Source organism: Serpula lacrymans (assembly GCF_000218685.1).
Source record: "Serpula lacrymans var. lacrymans S7.9 unplaced genomic scaffold SERLAscaffold_9, whole genome shotgun sequence".
NCBI classification, from domain to species: domain Eukaryota; kingdom Fungi; phylum Basidiomycota; class Agaricomycetes; order Boletales; family Serpulaceae; genus Serpula; species Serpula lacrymans.
In genome coordinates, this window is record NW_006763298.1 from 675,921 (window position 1) to 697,613 (window position 21,693).

At 44.9% G+C, this 21,693-nt stretch overlaps 3 protein-coding genes across 3 annotated transcripts; 2 read left to right on the plus strand and 1 right to left on the minus strand.

Moving 5' to 3' along the window:
* Window positions 1–13,333: 13,333 nt before the first annotated feature.
* Window positions 13,334–13,718, minus strand: SERLADRAFT_439654 (uncharacterized protein; the record flags this gene model as incomplete). The annotated part of the gene is made up of 2 exons (XM_007320055.1): window positions 13,334–13,409; window positions 13,474–13,718. The coding sequence occupies 2 exons, from the start codon at window positions 13,716–13,718 to the stop codon at window positions 13,334–13,336; spliced, it is 321 nt and encodes a 106-aa protein (XP_007320117.1).
* A 3,781-nt stretch (window positions 13,719–17,499) lies between these two features.
* SERLADRAFT_471385 (uncharacterized protein) lies at window positions 17,500–18,270 on the plus strand (the record flags this gene model as incomplete). Its single annotated transcript, XM_007320056.1, has 2 exons — window positions 17,500–17,553; window positions 17,609–18,270. One exon carries the CDS (start codon window positions 17,617–17,619, stop codon window positions 18,115–18,117), a length of 501 nt encoding a protein of 166 aa, XP_007320118.1.
* Window positions 18,271–18,693: 423 nt separating this feature from the next.
* Window positions 18,694–21,574, plus strand: SERLADRAFT_450606 (uncharacterized protein; the record flags this gene model as incomplete). The annotated part of the gene is made up of 5 exons (XM_007320057.1): window positions 18,694–18,799; window positions 18,867–19,762; window positions 19,909–20,421; window positions 20,924–21,040; window positions 21,132–21,574. 5 exons carry the CDS (start codon window positions 18,711–18,713, stop codon window positions 21,572–21,574), a joined length of 2,058 nt encoding a protein of 685 aa, XP_007320119.1.
* Between the last annotated feature and the right edge of the window lie 119 nt (window positions 21,575–21,693).

Below are 21,693 nucleotides of genomic sequence, written 5' to 3' on the forward strand. Positions count from 1 at the left end.
CCTCAAGTGTTGTTGTCGATGATGAGAACTGCAGTTAGAAAACCACACACAAAACAAACTAACACACAATCCTCCCAGATTCCACGGAACTTGTTTATGGGCTTTGCCTCCTAGAACAGTGGAGTGGTCTGGTTGTTCGTGGGGTGGTACATATAAAGATCCTTCAAAGTAAAACCCAGAGGTGTATGAGTGTGGGTTTTGAGGAGGAGGGATAGTTGAATTTATAGAAGGATAGGGGCTTGGTGACGAGTATAGACGAGCACTACCTTGCTAATCGTAGCACAAGGTAGGTTTGAGAACAACAATATGACGAGGTTCCCAGTGATAGCAGGCTCCTGACGCACAAACTGTAGTGCTCAGAAGGACTCTAATCGAAGGGGATAACAATGACTTCAAAAGTGGGAAGTGACGATGACAGCAGTTGACAGTGGTAGAAGTGGGAAGTGTTGTGACCACACTGGATCACAAGTAGCAGAGAGTAATGAACTTGAGATTAGAGAAGAAGTCTGGATTGGAGTTCTTGTTGTTTTACAAGGTAAAATACAGGGGTTTATATAGTAAAAGAAAAGTAGGCTATGCACAGTATAGCTATGCAAAAAGAATGAGAAAGAATATGAAGGAAGGAATGTATGCTGACGAATCCTGCGTAGGTAGTACAGGATAAGATTGTCAAAAAAAAGGAAAAGAAAGGGATAGAACAATAAATGCTGTGAGTAATGTCACAGGTTTGTACAGCCATAAAGTAAAGTCCAATAGCAAAAAGAGAGCAGGAAAATCATGATGTCATGGGAAGATGCAGTAAAAAAAGGCAAGGCAAAACACTATCAGTATCAACACAGTTCCTTTATTGTCAGTCAGGCATTCTAAAAAGTATGTGTCCATAAAAATGATTCAAAATTCAAAAATAATTGCACTGTAAATGAATGTTCTGCTGAAGAAAAAGAAACTGGAGCCACCGGTCCACCACCTAGTCCAAATCTGACAGTTCCATGGCCTTACCAATGGACTGGTTGTGTTGGACCACCTGATCAAACGAGGGAGGGAGAGGAGTAGTTCCAATTTGGAACAAGTGAGTCCCAGGCAGCATGTGATAGGTGTAGCTGTAGCGAAGACGATGGACAAAAGATAAGTGTACCCAAGTGAATGGGACAGCGATGAACATGGGCGACACAAGGGGATGAACCTTCTCCAGCTCAAAAACTACCCACCCACGCTCCAACCAGGCGAGATGAGCGACCGATGTTTTGATAGTATATAATGGTAGATCGACGTCATAAAGATGGACCTGTTGCCCTATTTGAACCGGCCGCTGGGGCTTTGCTGATATCAGCAGTGGCACGTGGTAGTCAACGGATCGGCGACGGAAGCGGATAGAAAGTGGTGACATCAGAAATGGTGGGGGTGCAAATAAGATGAGGAGGAGGAGGGTGGAGGTGACGGAAAAGTGGATTAGAATGGGGATCCAGAAACGACTGTCAGGTGAGAATAAAAAGGAGAGGAAGGGGCCCATGGTGGGGCTAGGCAAAGGAAGGGGAGTAAGGGAAACGACAAAAGCGAGGGTGCAATGCAATGTGTAGCCAGTGGCGACGCAAAAATTTGCCGAAATGCGGAAAGTACCGAATGGAAAAGCAAAGGTGAGCGTGACTGGATTGCCTAATAGAGGTGGTGCTGATCAGCCACAAGTTTGAAACAGGCAATATTAATTACTATTCCACGTGGCACTGTGCCTGTGTGGCGCAAAGGTGAGTCTTTTTGAATATTTGCTTCGTTATTGACACCTGTCCATGCTACCAATCAACTTTGGTGCATGACACCGGTTCCCATGAGTTTTCAGAATGAGGGTAATTGTAACGACCAAGAGTTATTTACTCTGGCGCACACAGGAACACACTATAAAGAAAATGATGGGGAGTGGTTACCCCTTAGGCTGCAGTGAGTTAGTTGTGCTAGACAACAGGAGGACTTGCTGAGTCCTTCCCCATGTATTGCTCTTGTATATATACTAAAATACATGAGGTACTGTACAGTTGTAAATAAAGTTCAAAGTCCGATGTCTAGCATGTGACCGGTCACATGATGAGTCTAGACACTGGTCAGGTGATATGTCACATAACTGGTCATGTGACTATGAAAAGTTGAAAATGTAATGTAAAGTAAATGGTCACATGATTGGTCATGTGACTTGGAAAATAAAAGTAGAAGTACAAAAGTGAAGCGTAAGTAGATGCTGGTATGTCAATTGTAACAGTAATGGTGCCATTTGATCAGGTAACAGCATCCGCGTTTCCAGGGTTTGTGCCTAAGAATACTCTCTACTTTGTATTCCTCTTCTTCATTGATAAGGTCATGTGGTGGTTGGGTAAAGTTCAGACCGTGGGTGTCAATCTCGGTATACAGGGTTAGGAGGGATGTGTGGAAAACATTGTGTATCTTCCAATGGGGAGGCAGGGATAATCAGTAGTTTACCGGGGAAATCTTTTCTTGGATGCGGAAAGGTCCGATGTGTTTCATGTTGAACTTCTTGTATTCGGTAGCTTTCTCCCATAGGTTGGTGTTTTCTAGCCACACCTTTTGTCCTTTAGAGAATTTGGTGAACTTTCTGTTTGTTTGTTTCATCATCTTGCTTCTCGCTAGTTTGTGTGCTTTTAGGGTGTTCTCCCTTGCCCTAAGTAGTTCAGATAATTGTTTTTCTACTGGCGGGATATTTGTGGATCAGTATTTAGTCGGGAGTCCTTGGGGTTCGTATCCCATGAGAAGGTAGAATGGTGATTGGTTATTAGTGGAGTGTGGTTGTTGGTTGTGGCAGAATTTGGCGGTCGTAAGGTATTTTTCCCAGCTGTGCAGTTGGTTCTGGTAGAAGATGCGGAGGTAGATCTCCAGTTCTTGATTGAATTGTTCCGTCTGTCCATCCGTCTGTGGATGATACACTGTGGAGAGTGCGGTTTTGATGTTCAGGAGTTTGCAGAGTTCTTTAGATACTTTGGAGGCAAACTGTGGTCCTCTATTGGATATGAGTTTACCGTGTAATCCAAACTGTTTGAAGACGGAATCGTGGAAGATTTGTGCGTTTTCAAGTGCATTGATGGTTTTATGACAAGGTAAGAGGATTACCCCCTTACTAAATTCTTGGTCTACCACGACCATTATACTGTCGTATCCTACTGATTCTGGTAAGCCTGTTATGAAATCCACAGATAGATACTTCATTGGTTCTGTGGTTTTTGGTGTTTGATTTGGGATCAATGGTACAGTAGTTGGATGTGTGTTTACTTTAGCTTGTTGGCATGTTGCGCATCCTTTCACGTATTCTTCTACTTGTTTCATCATTCCTGGCCACCAATAGGACTTCTTAATTAATTGGTAGGTTTTTAGCCTTCCCAGGTGTCCCGCAGTTAGGGTGTCATGGTGGTCTTTGATGATTTTTCTTTGTTCCTCTGTCTTGTCAATTAGTAGTTTATTCTGGTAGAAGAACTGTCCTTCTTCTTTTCTCTAATCTTCCTTCTTTGTTCTTCCTGGATAGTTGTTGTTTGTGAGCATTGCTCGCTCTATTGTATCTTTTATTGTTCGTGTGTGATACAGGAACATTGATGCTGGTATCATTGGTGTGTCACTGTCTTCTTCCTTGATGGCAAATTTTGTGTCCATAAAGTCATCTGTAGCTTCTGAATCTATCAGGGCTTTGGTTCTGATGGTTTTCTGTTTCAATGAGCAATCAATTTGTAAAGAGTTGGCATTGATCGTTGCTATTGTTACAGTTGCCACTTTTGACGGTACTCACATTGGGGTAGTCCGTTGTTTCAAAAACCCTCATCTTCTAATTCCTTCATTGCTTCTGTTCATTGATCTTCCCCTAACTCCCTCCACCTTCTCATGATGTTTTGGACCTTGTCTTCTTCTACCACTGTTTTGGTGTCATCTTCCGCTTTGGTTTGATCTACCTTTCTTTCAGGAGTATTTCCCTTATTCCAACAATTCCTTCCTATGTGCCCTTTTTCATTGCATATGAAGCATCTCCCTTTTTTCCTTCGGGTTTCTTGAAGACTTCTTCTTTGGTTAGTCTTTTTGCGCTGGTGGATGGTCCACCTTTGCAATTTTTGTTGTTTTGTCTTTCCTTGTTTCTGTTACCCCAAGTCCCTTTGAAGATGGCATTGGCACTGACCCAGTTGGTGTCTAGGTTTGCCACTGTGTTCATCCAATCTTCAATGGTGACCAGTTTCTTTCTGGTGAGTGCTCTGCGGAGGAGGGGAGGTCGGACCACTTTCTGATAAACCATGATCATGGCTTTGTTGTTGATGTTGCTCTTTCCAGCATCTAGCATGAACCTTGAGTTAAATGCCACTGCATTTTCTCCTGGTTCCATTTTCATTTTCATCAAGGCGGCCGAGGCTGTTCCTTTCACGTTTGCCATTCTGAAACTGGCTGTAAAGGTTTTCATGAAGTCTGCCCACATGGGGTAGGCATTCTTCTCTTTGTATTTGGTCATCTTGGCCTCGCTTCATGAGGTGGCGGTTCCATCCTTCATGTAGCTGAGGGCCACGTACACCTTTTTCTTGTCAGAGGTGTAAATGGTGTCATTGATATCAAAGTGTAAATTGGTGGATGATATCCATCTTTGGGCCTTATCTGGGGTCCCATCGAAGTCATTGATCTTTCCGATCATTGTTGGTTTGGATGCTGCAGCATTGGACATAGTGTGTGTTGGCGGAGCTGGAGATGGGTTGGGTGCTGTGGGAAGTATCTGTGGTGTGGGAGGTGGTATTGGTTCACCTTGTGCTGCATATTCTTTAAAGTCTATTTTGTTGTAGACATCTGCTGCAACTACTGGGGGATCGTGTTGTGTTCTGGGTATTAGCTGTGGGTGACCTTCTGCATAAAACTGCAGCCAAAGTGTTCTGGCTTTGTAGAATGTGTCCGCCTGTTCTCTGGTGTGGAGTCGAGTGACGTCGGGTTGGGGAAAGGGAGGTGGTGCTGCTGTCCTTCCTTGTCTGGACAATACTGGGGGTGTTGCTGTCTGTGTTTGTGAATTATCTGAGCTTCTTCCTGCTCTCTGAGATCTGGTTGTTGGTCATTGCAACATTTTGTCGACTTTTCTTCCAAAACCTAAATAGGTGGGACTTCTGGTAGGAATACAATTCTTTTGTTACACACAAAGTGCTTAACAAAGTCTGAGGGTTTGTTGAGGTTTCAAAGAGACTTATCTGAAGACAAGTTTGAGAATGTAGTTCTGAATAGAGTTCTTTCCAATGAGAGTTGGTCTTCTTCCGAGGGGAAGTCTGATCTTAGGAGTCTAGCTTTGTAAGCGTAAACTGCATAGAATTGTATTGAAGAATACTACTACTACTACTACAAGCATATTTATAGGAGATAGAATTGGTGATAAGAGTTAGGTCCTATTTAGGGTCGGTCTGTCCGTTGAGGACTGAGTACTATACAAGGTAATGCGACTACAAAGAGAACAAAAATATATGTGAGTCATCGGTCTGATGGTATAACCAATGAGTAAAGGAAAATGAGTAGTCCATAAAATAGAATAGAAAGTGTAACACTCTCACATATGTCATGGTCCGTCCAGCCATTTAGTGTGCGTGAAATGCTGTTAAAAAAGAGAGAGAGAGAGAGAGAATCAGTAGAATAAAACTAGCATAACATAGATAGTGTATGTTACGATAACACAATTTTCAGACCTTCCCTTTACTTTTATTCTCTGCTTTAACCATTGTACAATAGCCTTCACACATGGTGCCACACGGCATTTCCCTTTCTCGCACCGCGTTGCCTTTCTTCTCATTTTAGACACAACTCTCTCACACAGTGGAGCTGGCCATGCGGGCTAGGCCCCATAATATCATCAGCCACTGTCTCTATCAACTGTATAGTACACATGTACAAATAACCCTGTAGTAGTATATATACCCCAATAGATCCAGGAGACTCCTCAGTGAGTCCTCCTGTTGTATACCAACTAACTCACTGCGTTCTAAGGGGTAACCACTCCCTTTTCATCTTCTCTATAGTGTGTTCCTGTGTGCGCCGGAGTAACTAACTCTTGGTTGTTACAGTGTACCTCCCAATGCCTTCAAGGTCTTGTACATCAGGAAATGGCCTATCTTTCAAAATAAAAGAGGGCTTCATACAAATTCCAGCAGCCAAAATACACTCGATTACAGTGACGAGCTCAAAATTGTTGCTTGAAACTTGATAGGTGTCCTTCTTCGTCCTGTCAAAGTAAAATTTACTCCCACTATTCTTCTGACCACCTTCCATCTGAATTCCCTTCTCATCCATGTTCCAATCATGCTCTGGGGGTATGCCATTAAATATCTTATTAATCTGCCTTTGTTTCTCAAAATAATCTTGAACCGCGTGCTTGTTGAAATTCATCGCTCTTTTTGGGTCCAGACTTTGAGGTTTCTTGAGCTTGAGGACTGGGTTGTGAGCACCATAGCAGTAATGCCAATTCCTGCTTGGCTTCTTACCACTGATTGCATAGGCATACATAAAAAGTTTTCTTGGGTTGAGAGGATTCGCCTCTGTGGTGTGATATCAAGTCCAATCCATTGGCACCTTCTCCTCTATGGTTGTTAGTAGCTGATTGCTGCCTGTCCGTCCTGCTGGGGTTTGTGTAAGCCGGTTGCACAATCATGTAAAGTCTGATGGGCAACCTGATCAAGAAAACAAGGTATTAGAACCATTGATTAGCATTTGATTGATCAGTTTGATCCTGCTCAATCACTTACATTGTGTGCTCAAGCAGCACCAGCATATGATTTATATTGTGCAGGATTTAGCCCAGTAATTGCAGCTTGAATCCGAGTCTTGTATTGAGGATCCCTCAACACACACTTGAGATATTTTCCTTTGGTTTTGCTGTGATTACTGTGGCGCATCATAATTTGTCAATAAGCTGGATGTGTTCAACTTGCTCATCCATCACTGCGTGGCACACACCTGGTGGTCTTGAAAAAGTTGAAAGTACAATTGTGCCATGCTTGGCAGAGTGTTACTTTGTCAAAAATCATGTACAATAAGGGACTCACTCAATAATGTGAATTTTGAGGTAGGAAAACTTGGATTGTTCTTTTGGAAGACATACAACTGTGTCTGGGTAATGAATTTAGCCATTTAGGCAGGGGAACCCTTGTAACTCAAAAATGTTTAAATAGCCCCCCCATCCAAACTGATGGTTAACAACTGTAAAGACCCTAGCTGTTATGCCGGTAACCCGAGCAGCGTAGGACTTAAATCACACAACAAGTGTTTGACAAGCAAGTATAAGAGTAAATCTACAACTAGGGTATGTACATAGATATCGTGCTAGTTATATAGAAGAAGGCATGAGGCTACGGTGAGGTATGACGTAGCGTATTGGTAAGTAACATGTGTAATGCGTGAGGCTGATTGGTAATGAGTATTACTAATGTGTCACGTGATTACTAGATAAGATAAGATCAAAGAGAGATTAGATTAGGTGAGATAATAGTCTCTATCTCGCGATTAGATAAAAAAGATGAGTCATGTGGATACAATCGTGACATTACCCCCTCCTTAGGACTTTCGTCCCGAAAGTGAGAGTCTAGTTTTCCGGTTTCCCAGTTATATAAGGATTTTCGAATACGAGTTGGAATGGTGAGGTTTTCGAATGGTTGGTAATTTAAAGTAAATTCTATCCTTCGGGGTGCACTGGGGTTTTTATCGTGAAACTGTTTTACGAGTTTTGGTGAGTGTGTTAGGTTAGATTCGGGTTCCCACGTGCGATCCTCTTTTGGAAAGTCTTTCCAATGTACCAAATATTCTAGTTTCCCACGTTTCAATCGTGAGTCTAGAACCTCTTCTACTTCATATTCTTTGATTCCTTCCACTATCACCGGTGGTGCGGTTTTTGGTTTCTTTTGAGTTTCGAACTCTGGTTCTTTGAAGGGTGTGAGTAACTTTTCGTTAAAGACCGGGTGTATGTTTTTCCATCGTCCAGGAAGTTTTAATTTATAGGCTCCTTCGCCTATTTTCTTTTCGATGGGGAAAGGTCCGTGTCTTTTATTGTCAAGTTTCTTTGCGGGTCTATCGGTGGTTATATGTTCCGCTTCAACATATACTTTGTCTCCTTCTTTGTATGCAATAGCCTCTCTCTTTCCTTTGTCATATTGTTTTTTCATATTTTCTGCTGCTTTTACCAGCGATTTTTCTGCCTCTTTCCTTGTTTCCTCCATCCTCTTTACAAACTCCTCCGCACTCTCTGTCTTTACCGTACTTCTAATTCCTTTTGCGACTTTCGGATGTTGTCCTGAATTTAAAAAGAAAGGGCTGTAGCCAGTTGCAGAGTGTGACTTATTGTTATAAGAAAATTCCGCTAGTGGTAACCATTCGGCCCAGTCTGTTTGTTTGTGATTGACAAATATTCTGAGATACTGTTCTATCTCTTGGTTTATTCGTTCTGTCTGTCCGTCTGTCTGAGGATGATAAGCGGTCGAGGGATTTCCTTTTATCCCGAGGAGCTTATAGAGATCTTTCATGAAGTTAGAGACGTATTGCGGTCCTCTATCTGAAATGATCTTTTCTGGTATGCCGTGATTTCTAAAGACGTTGTCTCTAAATAATCTGGCTACTCCTTCTGACATCACTTTATCATAAGTCGGCATGACTTTGATCATCTTCGAGAATCGATCTACTACCACGAGTATCATATTGTAACCGAGAGATTCCGGTAATGGTCCGATCAGGTTTGTGGTAATGATTTCCCATGGTCTAGTTGGGATTTCATTCGGGTGTAACGGTGCCGCTTTCTTTTGATGATTAATCTTTGTGCGTTGACACGTTTCACAGCCTTCTACGTACTTTCGGATGTCTCTGTCCATGTACGGCCACCAATACCATCTAGTTACCAATTCTTTGGTTTTATACTGTCCGGGGTGTCCTGCTACAGTGGAGTCATGGTTTTCTTTTATGATGTGTTCTCGTAATTTCCCGTCTTTGGGAATATAGATCCTTCCTTTGAATATCAACATCTCATCTTCCATCCATATGCCTTTTTCTCTGTCTTCCCCTTTCTCTATCATCTTTCGCGCTACTTCGTCTACGTTCATCATTCTTTTACAGATCCATTTGTATAATTCCACTGCATCGGCTGATTGCTCTGCCATGCGTTGTCTTTCTGTGTGTGAAATCATCATTCTGAAGTGTTCCGCTTTTAGAACGATTACGTCTTCGTTGTCATCCACCCCCCTTTCATGATCTGCTCGTCTCGAGAGAAGGTCTGCTTTGATGTGTTTGGTACCTGGAATATGATGGAGCGTGAAGTGGTAATTGCTCAATTCCATGACCCATCTAGCTTGTCTTCTATTGAGCTTTTGAGGTTGTTTGTAGTAGAGAAGATTCTGGTGGTCTGTCCAGATCTCAAACACCTCTTTAGCATCAACGAGATAATGCCTCCATTCTTCTAACGCAGTCATTATAGCAAGGAGTTCTTTATCGTAAATCTCATAATTGCGTTCTGTAGGGTTTAACGCTTTTGAGAGAGATATGCAATCGGTTTCCATTTCCCGTCTTGCATTTGTGAAAGAACTGCCCCCATAGCATAATCGCTGCTATCCGCTTCTATCTTAAATTGGCCGTCATCAGTTGGTAAGGCGAGTACGGGAGTTGATCCGACACGGGTTTTTAATCCATTAAAAGCATCGATCTGTTCCTGTCCCCACACGAACTCTACTTTCCCGGTCAATTTTGTTAATGGCTTGGCGATCAACCCAAAGTCTTCTATGAATCTTCTGTAGAAGTTCACGAAACCTAAGAATGCTTGTACTTCCTTTTTTGATTTGCATTCTGGCCATTCCATGATTCCTTTTACTTTTACCGGATCCATGCGGATTTCATTTTCTGAAATGATAAGACCTAAGTACTCTGTTGAGGTCTCTTCGAAATCGCATTTTTCTGGTTTTAAGTAAAGATTGTTCTTCCTTAAGATATCTAACACTCTACGCGTCATTGCGCGGTGTTCTTCAACTGTTTTTGTGAAAATCATGATGTCGTCGAGGTATATTACGACTTTTCCTTCATCAATCAAATCTTTGAATAGCGCATTCATCATGGTTTGAAATGTCGCTGGCGAGTTCGTGAGTCCAAAGAACATCACTAATGGTTCAAAGAGCCCCCTATTCGTTCTGAAGGCTGCTTTGTGTTCGTCTCCGTCTTTGATTCGGATGTTGTTGTATCCCCATCTGATATCTAACTTCGTAAAGTATTTCGCGCCCCTGAGCTTGTCTACAAGTTCATTTATCAAGGGTAGCGGATATCTATTTTTGATGGTGATATCGTTTAATCTCCGATAGTCTTGGACGGGTCTAAGTTTTCCATCTTTCTTTTTTATGAAGAAAAACGGGGATGCAAATTGCGATTTGGAAGGTCTGATTCTTCCTGATTCGAGATTTTCGTTTATGAATGCATCTAATTGTTCTTGTTCTCCTAAAGCCAGTGGATAACATTTGCAGTCCAGAGTATGGTCGCCTGGGATGAGTTCTATGGCGTGATCCCATTGGCGTCTCTCTGGCAGTGCATCAAATGACTCCTTATCGAATACGTCTTTGTAATCGTGGAGGTGTTTTGGAACTATTTTCTCGAATCCTCCTTCTTTCTGATCTTTACCAGCGGCTTCGGCAAGTTTCTGAGCTGTTGTGCCTTGTGCCCTAATATGGTAGTAGTGATCATCAATAGAAGTATCTTCGTAGTTCATTAGATTCACTTGGATCAGCTGATCCCCATCTGAGCGATCTACTTCCGAAAAGTATGTGTCAGGGTTTTCTTCCGGATCAAGGAAGTCAACCTGTCATTTGCATTCTTTCGGGCATCTATCAAAGTTTAACTCCGACTTCTTCCAATCTATAGTGGGATTGTGCTTTGTTAACCACTCATGTCCAAGGAACATGCGGCCACTCCCTAAGCTTGTTACGGCAAAGTGAATGTTCTCTTTGTGGTCTTCTATGCTCAATTGTAATTCTATAAATTCTTTGATAGCACCATCTTTGTTAAGTGTGCCATCAGCGTTATAAACTGGAATGGGTCTCGGTATCTTCTTTGTTTCATAACCTTGTTCTTTTACGAACATTGAATCTATACAGCTCCCTGTGCATCCACTATCTAAGAGAGCTTCGATCGTCGTTGATCGGTTTGTGTCAAGAGTTGTGAGTTTGCAAGTAATGTTCATCTGATTTCCTTGCGTTCCCCTAATATATTTCTTTGGGGTGTGTAACTCTAATAGAGCGAGTTCAGCATCGTGTAGCGTTAATGCATTTAACTCTTGTATCGTCTCTATTGTGACTTCTCTGCTTCTCTTTTGGTGCGTCCAGATGTTGAGAATACCAATGGATCTGTCTTCCTTTTGGTCTCGTAATCTTTCAGCAACCCAAAGCGGTGTTCATGCCGCTGTCAGTTTCTTTCTTTCTTTGTGGTCTAGGTTTTTATTAGAGGTGTTCCTGACCTCTTTGGAACTGGTCGAACCATCAGTTACATCAGTGCTTCCCAATTGAGTCACTGCTTTCTGTGGTTCTGTTGTTTCCAATGAAGTGCTGCCCGATTGAGTCACTTCCTTCACAAATTCTTTTTTAGTTACTGCGCTTTCCTCTTTTGAGTGTGCCGTAATCTCTTTGTTTGGGATCTTTCTAACCCGTTCCCTATTCAGGTTCACATCTTTTTTAGTTTCTTTTTCTTTTGATCTTAGATCTGCTGCGTCTTTGGCTAATGCAATTTCATTTTCATGATCGGTATAACATACAGCAGACGGCGAACAGGAGTCTTCGATCGACAAAGAGGAGAAACTATTATGGAAACTATTGTCTTTTGGCACAGTCGGTTGATGTGTTACCGCTGGCCTCTTCAAAAACCCTGAAGGATCTTTGCTCTTTCTTCCGCACTCATGCTTTGCAAGAACTCCCTAACGTTGAATTGGGGTTTTGCGTGTGCCTCTTTCTTGCATTCGAAGGATCGGTGTCCTTTTTCTCCGCACCGGTAACAGAGCCCTTTCTGTCGGTACTCCGCTTTATCGACCTTCATTGGGTCACCGGCTTGGGTATAAAGGTACCCGCTACCGTCCTTCTTTCTTTCGACCTTTGGTTCGGTCTTTCCTCCTCCGTCTTGCTTCTTTTTCTCCGTGCTCCTGAAGCTCTCCTTCTCCGCCTCTCTGTGGCGCCACAAGTAGTCAATGCGAATCAACTCCTTTTTCCACTCTTCGTAGTTGGCTGGCTCTCGGCCACCGTATATCACCTGATTGACCAGGGGTTCATTCATGTTTCTACGTAAGAGCGAAATGAGGAAGTCCTCATTGGCTGCTTGGAGGTAGTTAGCCTCTCTTCTCAGTTCTTCGAAATGTTCGAAGTGCTTCTCTGCCGTGTTCTTCCCTTGGCGCAAGATCATAATGTCATTGCGGGCGGCGAGTTGCTCGTGAACATTCTTGAACCGAGTCTCCATCTTGTGGGCGAACCACTCAAAACTTTCGTAAGTGGATTTGAGGTTTTCTCCTCACATCCTCTTCTCTATCTTCGTCTCCATCCACTCCGTTCTGAAGGCAGCCGCTGCTCCTCCTGTCATAAAAGAAAGCACATAGGCGATCTTTCTCTTATCATCCGCGAAATACTCCTCATCATCCTCATAGTTTAGCATTAAGGCCTCGCGGAAAGCCTTATACTTCTTTCGGTCTCCATCGAAGTTCTCAGGCTTCTGGAGTGCCGTTCTCATTCTGTCTACGCGTCTCGGCTGCGTGCTGGGTGGCTTTGGTGCGGATGCGGCGGGAGCGGACGTAGAAGAATTCGACGTAGCTAACCTCAGCTTGGCTAGCAATTCTTCTACTTCTTCTTTCGCCTCTTTCAGCTGCGTTTCGTAGAGATCGTGGAGCCGTCTCTGCTCCTGTTCTATTCTGGTCTGAACGTACTGTTCCAGTCCAGCTTCCTTCAATGTTGGTGCTTGTGGTTCCAAGGGTGGGAGTGCACCTGACAATTCTCCCATTCCTATCTCTGGTGTGTCCGGCTCTTCGCGCGGACCTCGCCACTCTCCGTACGCTTCTGTCGTCATGGTCTGGGTAGGGGGTGTGGTATTGGGTTCTAATTGGTTCTATTTCTGGGAATGTGAAGTAAATTTCCCAAGCTAATCTGTTCTCAGAGTGAAAGTGTTCTTCTGCTAGCCACTCTTCGAATTTCCCAGGTTGCATACAAAAGAGTTTCCCGATGATAAGTCGGATTAACACTTTCTAATGTAAGATCAACCGGTCTATCTGTTTCCTTCTTTAGTCAAGCGGTTCCTCTTCTGTCCCGCACTGACTATGTACGTAACTAATTCTATCTGATATATTGGTGTTCTAAAGTATAGTAACTGAGGTCCAGACGGTTGTCTCAGTGATACCCAGCGAATAACCGCGTGCAGGTCTTTTCCAACTGGCGGACTCAAGTGAGCGGCCTGGTCAGAAGGGTAAAGAAGCTCTTCTAAACTAAGTAATACCTATCGGGCTCCACGCCGTCAAGGGTTCTAGCTAAAGGGTTGGAAGGGGGAGTGAGGGGGATATCGACAAACGACTCTGTGGGTGAGACGTTGGCAGGAAAAAATGAAGCAATGGTAGATGGTCGGGTGATAGGTGTGATGATGATTGGTTTAGTGATATAGACGTAGAGTTTGGCAATGCCAAAGAGTATGATTGCGATGAGAGGGAATAGGGTGATGATTAAGATAGCTGTGCTTTTGCTCATCAACAGGTGTCGTCCTAGTTGTAGATTATGTAAAGACCCTAGCTGTTATGCCGGTAACCCGAGCAGCGTAGGACTTAAATCACACAACAAGTGTTTGACAAGCAAGTATAAGAGTAAATCTACAACTAGGGTATGTACATGGATATCGTGCTAGTTATATAGAAGAAGGCATGAGGCTACGGTGAGGTATGACGTAGTGTATTGGTAAGTAACATGTGTAATGCGTGAGGCTGATTGGTAATGAGTATTACTAATGTGTCACGTGATTACTAGATAAGATAAGATCAAAGAGAGATTAGATTAGGTGAGATAATAGTCTCTATCTCGCGATTAGATAAAAAAGATGAGTCATGTGGATACGATCGTGACAACAACAGTATTCTTAGAATATCTCCACTTTTTTGCTTATTGATAGCATAGCCACAACACAGTATGTGTAACCACCAAGATAAACTCTGGCGCACACAGGAACACTCTATAAAGAAAAGAGAAGAGGGAGTGGTTACCCTTTAAGATGCAGTGAGTTAGTTGGTATACAACAGGAGGACTCACTGAGGAGTCTCCATCTGTTACAATAGACATTTCCAGCATGACATTCCAAGTAAGCCAAGAACTACACATAGAAACTAGTCTATGGAGAAAAGGTAGTAATGTGACAAGCATATCCTTCTTCTCCACTAACACATCATACTCTGTGATCATTGTAGTTCCTTCTTAAAAGTACTCTCTTGTTTTTTTTGTGCTCCATATCACATATGCCTATCATCCTCAACAACCCGAACAACATTGTTCCACCCAACTTTCAAGGTGATGAGTATAAAGAAGCAAAAGTGGAACTTACAAACAATTTAATGGACAATGGACAAGCAGCGCTAATCATGACTAACCTCTGGACTATCTATAACAACAAGGAGGAAATTTTGTGGGCATGTCAGAGAGAAGCAAAAGAGTTAGCAGAAGAGAAGGTGCAAAACAATGCAGAGGCTAGCAGACAAGCAAGATACAGCATATCTAGAAGAGTGGAAGAAGAACAAAACCAAATATGCACTGGTAAAGGATGTAGACATTCCTTTTGGACCCGTCATAATTCCCACACAGTATGCCACATGCAAAATAAAAGCAGGTGGGTATTGCAAACTCCACTACTTCACAAATAGAGGACTGGAAGATGCATCCCATGCAATATTGTCATCAGACCCAGAAGCACCAACCATGATGCCAGGCCCTAATGAGCTACATACCCGGACACCGGTGTCGATGATGAGAACTGTTGTTAGAAAACCACACACAAAAACAAACTAACACACAATCCTCCCAGATTCCACGGAACTTGTTTATGGGCTTTGCCTCCTAGAACAGTGGGTGCTCTGGTTGTTCGTGGGGTGGTATGTATAAGGGTCCTTCAAAGTAAAACCCAGAGATGTATGGGTGTGGGTTTTGAGGAGGAGGGATAGTTGGACTATAGAAAGATAGGGGCTTTGTGGCGAGTATAGACGAGCACTACCTTGCTAATGGTAGCACAAGGTAGGTTTGAGAACAACAAGGATGACGAGGTGACGAGGTTCCCAGTGATAGCAGGCTCCTGACGCACAAACTGTAGTGCTCAGAAGGACTCTAATCGAAAGGGATAACAATGACTTCAAAAGTGGGAAGTGACGATGACAGCAGTTGACAGTGGTAGAAGTGGGAAGTGTTGTGACCACACTGGATCACAAGTAGCAGAGAGTAATGAACTTGAGATTAGAGAAGAAGTCTGGATTGGAGTTCTTGTTGTTTTACAAGGTAAAATACAGGGGTTTATATAGTAAAAGAAAAGTAGGCTATGCACAGTATAGCTATGCAAAAAGAATGAGAAAGAATATGAAGGAAGGAATGTATGCTGACGAATCCTGCGTAGGTAGTACAGGATAAGATTGTCAAAAAAAAGGAAAAGAAAGGGATAGAACAATAAATGCTGTGAGTAATGTCACAGGTTTGTACAGCCATAAAGTAAAGTCCAATAGCAAAAAGAGAGCAGGAAAATCATGATGTCATGGGAAGATGCAGTAAAAAAAGGCAAGGCAAAACACTATCAGTATCAACACAGTTCCTTTATTGTCAGTCAGGCATTCTAAAAAGTATGTGTCCATAAAAATGATTCAAAATTCAAAAATAATTGCACTGTAAATGAATGTTCTGCTGAAGAAAAAGAAACTGGAGCCACCGGTCCACCACCTAGTCCAAATCTGACAGTTCCATGGCCTTACCAATGGACTGGTTGTGTTGGACCACCTGATCAAACGAGGGAGGGAGAGGAGTAGTTCCAATTTGGAACAAGTGAGTCCCAGGCAGCATGTGATAGGTGTAGCTGTAGCGAAGACGATGGACAAAAGATAAGTGTACCCAAGTGAATGGGACAGCGATGAACATGGGCGACACAAGGGGATGAACCTTCTCCAGCTCAAAAACTACCCACCCACGCTCCAACCAGGCGAGATGAGCGACCGATGTTTTGATAGTATATAATGGTAGATCGACGTCATAAAGATGGACCTGTTGCCCTATTTGAACCGGCCGCTGGGGCTTTGCTGATATCAGCAGTGGCACGTGGTAGTCAACGGATCGGCGACGGAAGCGGATAGAAAGTGGTGACATCAGAAATGGTGGGGGTGCAAATAAGATGAGGAGGAGGAGGGTGGAGGTGACGGAAAAGTGGATTAGAATGGGGATCCAGAAACGACTGTCAGGTGAGAATAAAAAGGAGAGGAAGGGGCCCATGGTGGGGCTAGGCAAAGGAAGGGGAGTAAGGGAAACGACAAAAGCGAGGGTGCAATGCAATGTGTAGCCAGTGGCGACGCAAAAATTTGCCGAAATGCGGAAAGTACCGAATGGAAAAGCAAAGGTGAGCGTGACTGGATTGCCTAATAGAGGTGGTGCTGATCAGCCACAAGTTTGAAACAGGCAATATTAATTACTATTCCACGTGGCACTGTGCCTGTGTGGCGCAAAGGCGAGTCTTTTTGAATATTTGCTTCGTTATTGACACCTGTCCATGCTACCAATCAACTTTGGTGCATAACAGCGAGTGGGAATGTTGTTTAGTGGGATGGTAGGTTGAGTGTGAGTTTTGTAAAAGAGTTTGAGTAGGGTGAAGATAATGATGATGATGATGGTAAGGATAGCTGCTGTTATGTTCATAGACGGTACTCGTTACAGTTGTTGATTGTGTAAGATTCCTATCCCCTATACTGAGTTAACGGAGGGACAAGTCTCAAAGATCAACAAGTAGTGTCCAAGTACTGGATTAAGAAGTAATCAACAACTGAAGAAAGTATGTACATGAGTGTTGGTATATATATGTTTCTGAAGGTCAGCCATGAGGCGCTGACTGATGTTCTACGTCATAGTTCTAGGCTTTATCACGTGATTGTCACGTGATCAGATATAAAGAAAAAAGAAAGAAAATGAAAAAAGAAACTAGCGCTCTGGCTCAAGTCGTGACATGTAAGTGCCCAGGTTGTTTAAATGCTGACACTCTAGAAACTACACACACAGGTCTGCCCCAGAGGGCCATGGTATACAAATATAAGCTATGTGCTGATACTGATCCACCCTCTCCCTATATCAAATGCACCAGGTGTTCTAGGACAAACTGATGTGTGGCTGTGCACACTCGGCTTTTGCCCTAGAACGTGGGGCGAGAGTAGTTGGCGCAAGTGTCGTTACCATATGTGTGAGCTGGCTGCTCCACATTGCCGCCGATGCTGTCAATACAGCATAGGATCTTGTAATCACGGGATATATATTCAACTCTTCCATGGAGTCACTCACCTCAACTTACTTGTACTTCAATTTGGTACAGAATCATGCTGATTCCTGTGAAGATATGTTCTAACATGCATTCTCTACAGTGATAACCATGTCCACCGGATGGCTGCAATGGGATCAAGAGACAAAGTTCGTCAGTCCTGGCCATAAGCTCTATCGCTCCTCTGCTCCCAGTTATGCTGGTAGTGACAGCACCCAGAAGCTCACAGAAACTGCCGTGCAATATCTCCAAACCCAGGGCATTGACAGCGTCATCAGCTTCAATCAGGTTCCTTACAATGCTACGGAAATGCAACTGCTGAAAGACGCAAAGATCAGTTATCTTCACCTCCCTGTCATGGACTACACTGCTGCTACGATCCAACAACTGCGGAGTGCCATTGCTTTTTACAAGGATCCAAAGCACAAGGCTACCCTTGTCCATTGCGGCTTTGGATGGGGTAGGACGGGGACTGGCGTAACAGCTATACAGTTGGACGCTACACAGGGCGCCAACCCTCCTGAATCGGAGTGGAAGAGTGTGAACCATGTTGAAGAATCCGTGCAGGTAGCAGTTCTGAAGCAACTCAAGTCGGAACTTCAGAAGGCGTAAGGGGAGGTGAATGAACGAAGACACTGGAGTTTGATACGGACGAGCCATTAGCGCCGAATACATTGACAGAGGCTGTAGAATACAGTGTAAACCTTGGAATTAGAAACATCTCGTAGCCGACCAATCCCACGGTTGAAAGCTTAAACTGACAATCTTATCCTGGAGCACCTCGCAAAAAGTCAACTTTATCGACAGGAAAACTTGGATTTGTGGATCCAGCTATGATATCCTGGACCACATTCAGCAAAAGTTATTATGCTACATAGCCCCACCGTCCCCCTGTCCATCGCCCTTCGGTGTCAATAAACCTCTAACATGGCGCTCACCTGAGCATCGCATCATAACGCTCTACATCCATTTTATAATGTCATATGTGCATATCGATAACGGAGTAAAAAGAAGAGAACGGAGACACCAGCGGAAGTATTTCTCATACTGTCATGGTTCGAAGCTCGAAAAGGGGTCATATGATTCCGACACTTCCCAATCCAATGACCTATCATTTGGCTATTTACACCAAGCATTTATGAATACCCCACTAATACTCCTTTCCCTATCTTGACCTTATCTCCTTAGAATTTCTACCGATTTCCATGTCCACGAAACACATATTTGACTCGTCTGATGGCCTCGTCCTCAAATCCCTCCGTGGTGCCGTAGCGCTCAGCCCTGCCTTGCGCATGTGAGTCTTCCATATCCCCACTCTGAACTCCACTTTCGACGACTGACCGGCTATACTATGATCCCAGCCACTCTTCCTCAAAGTCTGTTTACGTTGCCCACCCCGCCCCTAACACCCACCTCGCCGTCATATCAGGCGGAGGTGCCGGCCATGAGCCTGCACACGCAGGCTACACCGGGCACGGTATGCTAGCAGCCTCCCTCTCTGGGGACATCTTCGCCAGCCCTTCCGCTCGCTCCATCCTCGCCACCATCCACTTTGCAGCATTCGCCTCCTCCTCCGTCCCCCTCGACCCCACTGCCGTCGCCGTCGCCGCCCCTGCCCACGCCCAAGCTTCGCTTCCCAACCCCCGCGAGGTCCTCGTCGTGATTAACAACTACACGGGCGACCGCCTGAACTTTGGCCTCGCGATCGAGCAAGCACGCAGAGCGTTTACATCTCTGCACATCGACGCCGTCGTCGTCGCAGATGATGTTTCCCTTCTCGACCAACCCTCCCTCGTCGGCCCACGCGGACTCGGTGGCAACATCATCGTGTGCAAGATCCTAGGCGCCTACGCTGCGTCCGGAGGTAGGTTGGCACGTGCGAAGGAGTTAGGAGATGCTGTGGTTGGCGAGTTGGCGAGTGTAGGGGTTGGGCTGGCACATTGCCATATCCCGGGGAGGAAAGTTGTGGAGGAGGAAGGGGGAGCGGGGGCGTTGAGGGACGGAGAGGCGGAGATCGGGTTGGGGTTGCATAATGAACCTGGGGTGAGGCGCGTCAAGATGGAGAGTGCGGAGGCGCTCGTGAAAGAGATGATCGAGCTTGTGTTGGGTTCGCGTGGGGTTGGTAAGAATGGAAGGAGCGTTGATGAGGGGCCTTTGGTGAGGCCGGACGACGAGGTGGTGTTGTATGTCAATAATCTGGGTGGAATCTCGCAGCTCGAGATGGGCGCTGTGCTTGATGAGATTGTTATCCAACTATGTACGTGCTTTTCTTCCCTTTTCTCATCTACTTGGCTTTGTTCTCCTTGCATTTGCTGACGAGTTGTCTTCATTACATCAATCCTAATTACAATTATAATGCCTTGGTCCCATCCACTCAATCCACTGATCACCCCAACCACACAGCCGCCCGCAACATCCATCCATCAAGGGTCTACCTCGCGCCATTCATGACCTCACTTAATGCACCCGGATTCTCGCTCTCCATACTCAACATCTCTCGTATCCAGTCCCGTCTCTCATCGCTGCTACCCTCGTCCGACCAAAGCGACAATAATAACGACGAACCTCCATCGATCAACGTCCTCGATCTCCTCGACGCACCTACAGACGCTCATTCATGGCTGGGCGTTCGAGTCTGGTCTCCCTCTCGTCGTCCTGCGGACAACGCGCGGGACGAGGAAGAGGCGGAGGTGCTGTTGCGCGCGTCGGGGTACAAGTATTCGGTTGATGGTAGCTCAGGGGGGACTCCCCTCGTCCAGTCTCACTCTCCGTCCCACTCTAATAGCGCCATCGAGATCGAGAGGGCTATTCGTCAGGCGTGCAAGCACGTTATGGCTGCTGAACCTGCTATGACGCGTTATGATACGGTCGTAGGCGATGGGGACTGTGGGGAGACGTTTGCAGGGGGTGCGAAGGGTGAGTTGGTTTTCTGAGCCTTTTTTTTGGTCTGGGTCTGGGTCTTTTGGTTCTATCTTTGGTTGAAGAAACGCGTAACGTTTTTGTGGTGTCTTTGTTTTCCTGATATCTCGTCCTCCCTTTTTTCAGCGAGGATGGACGCAGAGCTTGTCGATCTCTTGATCAGTCATCACCGCAGCACTTGAAGTTTGTGCGTTCGTGTTCGTTCCGATGTGCTTATCCCACATTCTCTCTATCGTATTCTGCTTTTCTTCTGGCGCTGGAAATACTTCTGATGGAAGAGCATGTTTTGCACCCTATCAGAATGCTATTTATCCCCATGGACGTCGCTTGGCCACGTCTAGGATTATAGTGGGGTCATGTTTTCTCCAAACCGCATTTAGTCATCTGCCATTTTGTTTCCGTACTTCCCATCCTTCGGTCCTCGATTCTTGTCAATGCTGACGTATACCTTCTTCCTCCCCATTCCCCATTCCCTATGAACCGCCATTCCGTCATCTAGCCATCCTCGCCGCCCTCGATAATGGCACTCTAAGCCCGACACGCATGGCCCCTGCCACACTCGTTGAGAAAGCGGGCGTGATCCTCGAAGGGAGTATGGGCGGCACTATCGGCGCACGTGAGTACCCAATATTTGAGCTATCCATTCCTATCTCAGCCTTACATTTGGCGATCAAATTTCATTGCTCATTCTCTACCTTTCCCAACAGTGTTCGCGCTTTTCTTCACAGCATGGTCTGCTGCGCTCCTCCGCTCCTCCACCACAACCGGCTCTGCCCATCTCCCACTGACTCTTTTAACACTTCCAGCTGCGCTCTCAGCGTTAGGCACGCACACCCCGGCACGACCAGGTGATCGTACCATCGTAGACGCCCTCGCCCCTTTCTGCGCCGTCATCTCCAGTTCGCCTCCCCCACCTAGTACCGCCAGTGAGGAAGGAGGTGCATCGGCATGGATAGGCATGCTTGGTGAAGCGGTGAAGGCCGCGAGACGTGGGGCAGAGGGAACGCGTGGGATGAAAGCGCGCTTAGGTAGAGCTGTGTATGTTGGTGGTGGGGAGGATGGAAGCGAGGGGGGAGGGTTGCCGCCTGATCCTGGAGCGTGGGGTGTTGCTGCTATTGTAGAAGGGTTTTTGGAGGGCTTGAAAGGATGAATACTCAGTGTATTTCTGGAGGATGTGTTAAATGTATAAATAATAGTACAGTGTATCATATTGTATTGTTGACAGCTTCTTTGCAGGACTAGACTAGTCAATGCAATCAATTGAGGTCA